This window comes from Scylla paramamosain, chromosome 3, assembly GCF_035594125.1.
Source record: "Scylla paramamosain isolate STU-SP2022 chromosome 3, ASM3559412v1, whole genome shotgun sequence".
NCBI classification, from domain to species: Eukaryota; Metazoa; Arthropoda; class Malacostraca; order Decapoda; family Portunidae; genus Scylla; species Scylla paramamosain.
The window spans coordinates 34,881,640-34,892,298 of NC_087153.1; the positions used below are offsets into that span (position 1 = coordinate 34,881,640).

General features: G+C 36.3%; 1 protein-coding gene across 2 annotated transcripts; it reads right to left on the reverse strand.

The window, feature by feature from the left end:
- Positions 1 to 443: 443 nt before the first annotated feature.
- LOC135094341 (syntaxin-8-like) lies at positions 444 to 10,519 on the reverse strand. 2 transcript variants are annotated; one of them, XM_063994368.1, is made up of 7 exons: positions 10,236 to 10,519; positions 6,609 to 6,741; positions 5,080 to 5,222; positions 4,148 to 4,275; positions 3,415 to 3,507; positions 1,988 to 2,089; positions 444 to 1,285 (listed from the first exon to the last, which is right to left on the reverse strand). In XM_063994368.1, the coding sequence occupies exons 1-7, from the start codon at positions 10,256 to 10,258 to the stop codon at positions 1,227 to 1,229; spliced, it is 681 nt and encodes a 226-aa protein (XP_063850438.1). In that variant the 5' UTR covers positions 10,259 to 10,519; the 3' UTR covers positions 444 to 1,226. The 2 variants fall into 2 exon arrangements, with proteins under 2 accessions (XP_063850438.1, XP_063850447.1); XM_063994377.1 differs by lacking the exon at positions 6,609 to 6,741 and having other exon boundaries at positions 10,236 to 10,374.
- Between the last annotated feature and the right edge of the window lie 140 nt (positions 10,520 to 10,659).

Genomic DNA, 10,659 nt, shown 5'->3' on the forward strand with positions numbered 1-10,659 from the left:
ATATATATATATATATATATATATATATATATATATATATATAATATTTTTTTATTATTTTTTTTTAAGTAGCTTTGGGAAAGACTAACAAATATTGTTAAAGGAAATATTTTACATGTAGAAATTTGGAAAGGTGACAAAAAACATAATGAATGTATTAATCAACTGCTGCACCAGAGGGGAGAAGAGACAAGGGACATGAGTTCTGCACCAGCTCAACTCTTGGTGACCACAGTTTGCAGGAGACTGACACCAGTACAGAAAGCAAACCTCTTACCATGCTTGAGAGGTTCATCCACCAGTCATATAAACATGACCAACAAGCTTAAAGGAGCACTCCACCTGACATGTTTTGGGGAATGATATAAGAGGCACTGAGAAATCTCTAACCTTTTCTGCTCTGCTAACTCTGAGAGTGTGTATAGGAAAGAGTAGCCTTGATAAATGCTGTATGACTTTTAATATGGATTAAACATACATTATCACATAAGTATATTCATTACTGTTGTTCAAAGAACTCTGTAGTGTGTAAGTCTGACAATGACCAAGTAAATTTTGTTGCCTGGAATTCCTAATGTCTTTTCAACAGGAAGAGTGTAGAATAGGCAAGATGTCACACTGGATAAAAGATCAGATACTCAAAGTTGTAATGTTAAAAATCAATAACAGAAATGATAGCAAGATGCAGAGGGAAGATCACTCAGCCTAATGTGAAATTATGAAAATTTACTTTTATAAGATAAGCGAGACACTCGGTATGGTAGATGTGTTCCAATGTAAGTGAGATGCTGTAAACTCCAAGTCTTGCCACAAAATTAAGTGATGAGAAGTTGTCTGATATTTGTGTAATGCAGGATATTGGACCCTTAAGTGACACCCATATTCCTGAGTGTGCAGGAGCAACATGCACACTGATATTTCAATGTATGAGGATGGGAAATAAGATTGTGGGGAAAGAATTCCAGGAGGCAAGGAGGTACACAGTATAAGAAAGAGAAAGGAAAATGGACAGACATGACCACATCTCTTTCTCTTTAACAAGAAAAATACATACCAGGCTACATCATGTCTCCACTCACAGTCTTAAAAGTGGATCCTGGAATGCTGGAGGAGGAGGATATGTGAAAATGAAGGATGAATGCAGTGGTAACTCTTATTTCCCTACTCCCTCCCTCATGAAGCATTCCACAGGGAGGGCTTAGGGCAGCAGGAGAGGGAAGGTTCGTCTACCACACCACCACAATAATGATGGCCACGAAGAGCAATACTATCACCAACCAGTATGCTGAGGACAAAAGGAATGAAAGTCTAGTGAATTTATAATCTTACTGAGCACTATTTTAAATGTTATCATTACTACCAGTACAAATACTTAATACTGATCCCATGGCTATCATAACCATCTGCAGTATATATATATATATATATATATATATATATATATATATATATATATATATATATATATATATATATATATATATATATATATATATATATATATATATATATATATATATATATATATATATATATATATATTATAAACATAATCATCATCTGTCTATCTATCCATCTAATGCCCTGGTCCTAAAACATTTACGCTGAAAAGTATGCTCCACTGGCTTAAGAGCAACATGAACAAAAGAAAAAAAAAAAATAAATAAATAAAATAAAATAAATAAATAAATAAATAAATAAATAAAATAATATAATAACATTAAAGTAATGAATCCTGAAGTTATGGCATTTGCTTTAACTTTATTAATAATGCTTGGTATCCCATATTAAGCATCTCAAATAAATAAGCATACCTGTCAATCCCCATTCCACTATAACCCATTTCCATCCACCCTTCATGCTTTAGTCAATTATCGATGTCTCTTTACTTTACCCCCATTCTTTCTATTCTTTGTATTCATGTTTGGTCTTACTGTTCTTTTTCTTCCATCTCTGCCACACCTTCCCTCCTCCATCAGGTACTCACGCCAGGTGCGGTCCTTCCTGGTGACGACGGAGACATTGCCGGTCTCGTCCACCAAGCGGTTCCTGGTGTTGTCTGTGCGCTGCGTGATGTCATCCAGGATCTCTGAAGGGAAGGTTAAAGGGCATCATTAACTCTGGAGGAATAGTGAATACTAGTAGGAAAATAAATAAATGAATAAATAAATACATAAATAAATAAATAAATAAATAAATAAATAAATAAATAAATAAATAAATAAATAAGGGTAAAAGAAAAGGATTGAAGGAATAAAGAGAAGAGCAAGCAACCATGCAAAAAAAGAACACAAGAAAGAAATGTCATAAAGAAGGAAGATGAATAAATTATAGGAGGAAAGAAGAAAGAAAGAAAGGGAAAAAAAGGGGGGATGAGATGAAGAGAAGAAAGTGTCCATAGTTACAAGTGCCATCAGGTGCAGTTTAAATCTGGAGCTTAAAGTGTTGCTAAGTATATGTTAACTTTACCAGTTACATTTATAATTGCTTAAAATTTAGTTTTGTAAATTTACACTTATTTTATATTACTACAGTATAATATAAGACTAGTTGGTGCATATTATTGGAAGTAGAATAATATTTTGAGGATTCTTCTAGATGTGTAGCGTGTCCTGTAACAAAAGGGCATGTAGTCACGGAGGGTGTGTTTGAAGGGTGCTCATGCCCTGCTGCCTTATTTAACCTGGATTTTTAGCAAGACAATGACACAGGCAATGGCAGGTTACTGCCTGCCAGGGGGTGCCTACATAGAAAGTCATGGAGCCTGATGATAAGGGATAGGGTTATAATCTTGGTTAAGTGACACACCCACCACTTGTGGAAATTGCTGAGCTAGCACAATTTCTTTTAAACAGATGTCATTTTGTAATATGCAGTAACTTAACGCATATATGTATGAGTTTCCATGCATATATATTCTTATGTCACTGTATTTGTATACCATTTATATTTACAAGAAAATAATATTACACAAACAAGTAACCCATGTCAGCTGATCAATGTTAAGAATTAAAGTCCAGTTAGATGTGGGGAGTTTCAATTAAAACAGAAGTGTAACATGAGTAAAGACTCCTGCAATAGTAAGTATGAATAAATTTTAAAAAGTATAATGAGAGATGGCTACATAAGAAAAGTATGGAAGAAAGCAAAGATGAAAGGAAGGAAGGAAGGAAGTGAATGAAAGTGAAGAGAAGCTGGAATTAGGAAAAAGATAAAAAAAATATAATTAAAATAAAATAAAAGCACTTAGCTAATCCACCACTATGATTTCTTGCAGTATTTTACAAGATTGAAAGACTTCCTTGTTTATTTAATAACCAACACTTCTCATACCATACAGGATGTAGGAAGATTGCCTAAAATACATGAATGGATATACATGCATACCAGTATATACATTCACTGTTTGCTCACCATTCTGCTGCTCCACCTCAGTACCAATGGCTGATGCAATCCTTCGCTGGTGTGACACAACAGTGGACAAGGCCTCCAGGCCCCGGTCTTGCTCTGAGAGGAGATATACAACAAGGGTTTCATCTGCATGGCCACACCTTTTAACAGACTAATATTTGGTGGTAATTACAGTAGTATGTTTAAACAGGAATGGAAAAGCAGGTGAGGGAATATTAATTTTGAGGAAGATTGAAGTATTATTTCTGTTGTTTTTATCTCTGTCAGGTTGCATTACCAACTTACATTGCAATTTTTTTTTTTCCAAGAAAATTTTTTATTTTGGAAAACAAATAGGGCCAGCATTCCACTCTTAGGCTAAGGGGTCCAGCACACCCCAGCTTTTCAGGTAAGGCAGACATAATGTGTGAGTTATGGAGACAAAAGAATGAATAATTGAAAATTATTTATTTATTTATTTAAATAAAATAAATGAATAAATAAATAAAGGAGCTTCTGCTCTTCTTTCTTCAGTGGAAAGTATAATACTGATGATGAAGCAACAAAATACAAATTAGGATTACTTGATCATTGATGGTTAGACATTAACACATCATTACCCTCTGGTCATCTACTTATCACCTGTATACTAACCCTCTGCTGGATCTCTCTCTCTCTCTCTCTCTCTCTCTCTCTCTCTCTCTCTCTCTCTCTTGATGGCTTAGACTGTCTAGGCACCATTAGAGGAATCCCTCACCTTGGATGAGGCGCTGCTGCTCCTCTCTCATCTGGCTGGTGGTGAGGTGCCTGGTGTCCTCCCCTTCCTCCTCCTCCACACCCCAGCCCCACCCTGCACCCTGAGGTGCCCCACCAGGTTCCTTTTTTCTGAAATGTAATATAATTGAATTAAGTCCACCAGATTTCTTTTTTCACAAATATTCTCATACTCCTCATTTGAAATAATCATTATGTAGTCATCCATAAACCATGATCATATTCAGCAATCAAATAATAAAGCAGATAATATATATTAATTCACCTAATTTATCTGCACTTTTGTTTTCATTCACCTACATTGTACAGTCACTTACAGTCACTGAGAGAGAGATCTCAAAGTAAAATGTACATGTAAAATCTTTCCCCAATCCTCCCAGTATTTTTCAGTACTACTTCTAAAAAGAACAGCTACTGTGAAATCTGCAGCTACAACTATAAATTTCTTCATATGTCATTTCTTGCATTCCTCTCTGACCTCTTGTTTCACAAATCTTTTTAACTGTACCATGGGTTGTTTTCATTATTAACTTTTAACTGAACAAGTCTTATTTTTCTCACCCACGCCTAGCAAAATTACATCTGTGGACACTGACTGACTGAATTCTTATTACATGACAGTTCCCATGGACCATAAATTGTAACTCATTTTACTTCTGAGTTTATAGCTTTAGGATTACCTTTTACTCTCTCACATTAGAAGCCCTAGGTCCCATATGACTGTGCATGCACATTTTCTTTTATCATACTAAGAGGAAGTAATTGCCATAAGTCTGTGCATGTGCAAAAAAAAACATATTATGAATCAGAGAACAGGACTTGAATACCAAGAGTTTACTAGCACAACCTTAACCATGTTTAACAGCCACCTGCTTATTCTTTTCTTGTCCAAAACACTGTGACCTCAATGCTCACTCAGTGAAGTCCATGTGTGCCTTCTTGACTGTACTCTTGAGTCTCTCGCACAGCCGGAGTCTCCTCTCCCTCTCTTGTGGGGTAAGGTTACGCAGCTCCCATGAGTCAAGACGAGTGATCAGGTCACTGACTTGTGTATCCACCTGCAAAGAAGAAGAAAAGTATCACTAATACATTTTTGTACTGAGTGTTTCATACAAATTGACTAACTCAGCATCATTCTGATGCATGTGTAACTAGTGTTCCTTACTTTTCCTTTCACAAGCATCCTAAGTATTCCTGTAATGAATATCAAGTAGGGTCATATGCTTACATGCAAATATCAGCCACTACAACAAACTTAGGCTTGGAATACACACATAAAACAGTTACTTATTCATGCTATGTAAGAAATACTACTTTCTAACTCCACACTACTGTTAATATAAAAACACATCAGATGTTGCTGACTAAAATATATCACACATGCATTAAACCAGAAACCATAGCTATGAGCTGTCAGTGACAACCAACAAGTAAAACATACACATAATCTTCCATACTTTCTAATACATAATTTCTAAACTTCACTTTCTCAAAGATTCCCACAGAGCAATATACATTTCTTCAGAGTAATATGCTTACAAACATGTGACTATATACAAATAAATATTTTTAATAAAAATAATAACCATGGTATCAATATATTCACACCATGATAATTAAGAGGCAAATCATTAAAAGTTTTATGAAATAACCTCCCAGGCTGGACAGATGGAGGGGTAGGGGCACTGCAGGAAGGTAGTGTGGGGAGTTGGGGGATGAGTGATGCTGCACCCCAGGCTGGACAGATGGAGGTGTAAGAAGGGTGCAGGAAGGTAGTGTGGGGGGTTGGGAGATGAGTGATGCTGCACCTGAAACAGGATTGATGGAGGTGTAGGAGAAGTGCAGGAAGATAGTGTGGTGGGTTGGGAGATGAGTGATGCTGCACCTGAAGTGGGACAGATGGAGGTGTAGAAGTGCAGGAAGATAGTGTGGTGGGTTGGGAGATGAGTGATGCTGCACCCCAGGCTGGACAAATGGAAGTGTAGGAGGGATGCAGGAAGGCAGTGTGGGAGGTTGGGGGATGAGTGATGCAGCACCCCAGGCTGGGCAGATGGAAGTGTAGGGGGAGTGCAGGAAGGTAGTGTGGTGGGTTGGGTGATAAGTGATGCTACACCCCAGGTTGGACAGATGGAGGTGTAAGGGGGTTGCAGGAAGGAAGTGTTGGGGGTTGGTGTAGGGAGGGTGGGAAGGTAGTGTGGGGGATTAGGGGATGAGTGATGCTGCACCCCAGGCTGGACAAATGGAGGTGTAGGGAGATGCAGGAAGGTAATGTGCCATATTCCTCCCTTCTACATCTCTCCCATATCTTACTTTCCTATTTACACAATACAATACATACTACTCATCCTCATATCTTACAAGATTTTTTTTTCTTTCTCTCTGTATCTCTGCTATGTCTTACTTCCTTTTTTATGCCAACCTCTTCCCAGTTAACTCTGTCTCACCTGTGGGATGGCTGTCCTCAACTTGTTGGAGAGTAGTGCATGCTGTACGGTCCCCACAGACACCTGCCGCCTCTTTGTGACAGTCTCCGTCAACTCCCGCACCAATCCTTCCACTGCATTGAAGTCAACCAACCTACACACACACACACACACACACACACACACACACACACACACACACACAAACATGCCACTTGTTAGGTGCATAAAAATTATAGGAATGCAAGGGTAATAACAAATAAATAGCTACATAAAATTCCTGGGAACTAATGGCAATGATCCTATTACTGTAGCTTGGAATGGTTCTTTTATATTATACAATCTATTTAATTTTAAGTGATAAGGAAAAATCCATTGAAATATTCCATAACACTCGTGTTAGTCTTACTTTGCAAGACATTTAGATGACATAATGTGATTTGGGGCATTCTCATACAATAGTTCACAAATTCCTAACAGCGTATACCTAATTACATAAAATGGATTTCAACAAGTGTTAATGTGATACGCTGGATGCCTTTTTTGCTTTCTCTATTCTAACAAACTTTATTCCTCAATCATTCTTAGCAACAATTCAAAATTTTATTGAATATTTTCCCCAAAACACTGTGGTCCATGGTTTCATCAGCATGGTGATGGTGCTTAAGTCACAACTTATAGAATAGTATCTGATTAGTCTTATCTAAACCCAAGATGACTTTGTGGGTTGTAGACAACCAACTGCATTCAATGTATTTTCAAACAAAGCTATGCAAGGCCAGCTAAAGCTAAGTATCACCACACTGAACATCAGGTTTCTACTAACAGGAGTAAGAGTTCTAGTACAATATTCATGGAGTTATAGAGAGCATGGGTTTGAAAAAAATAATGTCATATATGAAATCTACTTCTTTCCAATTGGGGATTTCTAAAGATGTATTGAAAAAGAAGCATAGCCTTCATGCATCTGTAAAGACAGTATATAATTTGAGAAAGGATAAAATAATATATATATATATATATATATATATATATATATATATATATATATATATATATATATATATATATATATATATATATATATATATATATATATATATATATATATATATATATATATATATATATATACATATATTTAAAAAGACAAATTAAATGGTAATAAAGAGATGTGGATAAATTCACCACTTGACATTTCTGTTAATTACATCTTGCCATACATACTCATACGACACACAAGTTACTGGACTGGTGGTTTGTCCCTGACAGTGTGAGGTGAATGACCTCAATAAGTACTGTTGTGAAGTCCTTTACTATTTCTGTTAAATTGAGGATCCACTGTTTTTCCATTTAATCCTGGTAGTTCGATTACAAGAAATATACAAAGTGTCTTGCCATGCCAACTTAAAAGTTAAGAGATAAAATCCATATAGAACAAATTGATAAACCTGATCTGCAACAAATAGCCTCTATTTTACCAAGTTAGATGCATTATTTGATATCTTCACTTAGATGAGAAAAACAATCAAGATATGTGATACTGTGTAAAATAAAAAAAATAATGCACATTTTACCATTGTCTCTGCTTTCTCACACCACTTCTCTCTTTCAGGACTTTCCTTAATTAAAGAAATGCCTATGACAAAAGTTTCCATCTTCCCTATTTTAGAATTCCCTTGTAGTGTGGCCAATGTCACATTCATCATTTCTCTCCTTCCACTACTTATTCACTTTGTTTTACTTCTTTACTGGAGGCATCCCTCTCACATTTTGCTCCTTAGCTTTACTTTTGCACATCCTCTTTTCCCATTGATTCTTGCCGCATGTCTGAACCAGCTCATTGCACCATGCTTACCCACCCAACTACTCCACAGTATATTGCCTTTGCAGTTGCACCTACACCAAAATTCTCATACACATTCATACTGCTCTCTGCATTCCATCTTGACAGACCACATGCTTCTCTTATATAATTCATCACCACTAAGTGCATTGTTGTGCTGCAATCTATGTCCACAACTCTGGTGCATATTTCAGAGTATGAATGATAATAATATGTACTTGTAGTAACAATCTTAGCTTCCTTAATAACATTCCTCACATTCACAATTCTCTTCAGCGTCCCCATTGTAAAAAGAGTGGGAAACAGGGCGCTGGAGACTGATTGCTGAACTATATACATGTAATGAATGGGGTTGCTGTGGTACAGTGGTGCCTCATGTGCTTTGGGGGCAGAGGGATTCCCAGGCATATAATTTGAATCCTGGCCAAGGTATGAGGTTAGGAAAGGCATTCACTTGGGATAACAATTCCTAAGTGCCAAACCACTCATTCTTACCTTAAATGACTAGGGAAACCAAATAAAAAATAAATAAAAAAATCAAGAGAAAAAAAATGTGTGTATATATATATATATATATATATATATATATATATATATATATATATATATATATATATATATATATATATATATGCCTGAGCTCAACCTACATTTCTATAGTTATTTTTTGCCATTAAACTTGAGGTGATAACGGTAAAGAATTACATGTCCTCTCTGTGGGATATATGTCTATCAGCTGCTATGAGCCAACCAATCACTTCATATCAAGAAGAATGATTATTTTACATATAACAAAGTTAATAAGTAACATGTAACAATAGGAAGATTCATGACATACCTATCTGATAGATGTCTATCAGCTCTGAGCTACCCATGGTGGGTGTTGCTATATTATATGTGGCATGTGGCTGCAAAACCATCAGTGTAATCCTCTCTGTGCCATTTACATCTAAAATTTTAATACATTCCTATAAGTTTATAACTTTTGTCTATGCTCAAATGTTTCTTCAAGACTTTAACTACTTATTACTTATGCTGCCAAAATCTAACTCAGTGAATTAAAGTTCTTGGGTTTTATGACAATAAATCCAAAATTTCTCCATAACTATTATGAATTACATTTTGCATGACTACACTTCATCTACACCTTGTGAGAGGGAATTTTTACTAGCCTTGCACTAAAAATCCTTGGATGGCCTTTGTTTCCCAATAACAAAGAAATACCTGCATCAGCAGAAAATAAATCCTCTGTGCCAAGGTGTGATTTTAATTCAGATATATATACTGATATATAATTTCATATATCCTGGATTACAATAACATTTAATATCTTATTCTGAAGTTCCTACTGATCTCAAAAATATGTACTATGCAAGGTCTTATTTAGTTCCTATTTTTTTTTTTTTTTTAAGGTGTGAATGTCCCTTTAAGGTAATTTCTTGTTAAATATTCCTAGTGACAACTACAGAATGGTGTTGAATTTTTTTTTTTCTTTCCTTTTGTTCCATGACAGTATTTTGGTGACTATGTGACAGTTGAGGGATATCCTGTACCTGAGTACAGGTGAGACACCAGAAAAGGTAGACCAGAGTGTGGCGGGCGAAACCCATTCACCAAGATAACACTGCTTCATCTTCTAAATAGCAAGATGTCTTTTTTTCCGAAAAAAGAATAAATAAATAAAAATGCAATACAAATAAAACAAAATACATACTCGTGCTGACATCAATAAAAACAGGCACCGCTATTGGTAACACTATAAAAACGTATGTATCACGATGACAATACAATGTTGCACTAACCAGCGGTCCTCGGTTGGGGGCATGACAGCGACAGGGTGGCGGGTGGTGCTGCTCTCACCGTGACTCCCTGCCCCTCCTCCCCTTCCTCAATCAGGTGAGCTGTCACTGCACTCTACTTCTCTTGTCTTCAGTTACGGACGTAGGGGGAGGACGTTCTTGCTTCTACTACTGTCGTTGCATGCCTTTGTTCTTGTTCTGCTGAGGATTATGTTTAATAAAGCTTTAGTCTTTCCGTGGTGCGTCCTGTCACGCGATGTTTTTATCACAGGCCCTCGCCTCCCCCATGACCTCACTTTCGTACTTATACTTATTTCGGCCTTGGTTTCGGCTCTTTATTTCACAGTATATCATTTTTACGCATTTTGATTTCGTATTATTTAGAAATGTGACAAGGATGGTTTTATTAAATTTCCCATATAGCTAT

Coding starts and splice junctions, on each gene's coding strand:
- LOC135094341 (XM_063994368.1), bottom strand. CDS start 10,258: ATGCCCCCAACCGAGGACCGCTG. Junction 4,276..5,079: donor GCACACATGGACTTCACTGA/GTGAGCATTGAG, acceptor ATTACATTTCAG/AAAAAAGGAACCTGGTGGGG. Junction 2,090..3,414: donor TGAGGTGGAGCAGCAGAATG/GTGAGCAAACAG, acceptor CCTTCCCTTCAG/AGATCCTGGATGACATCACG.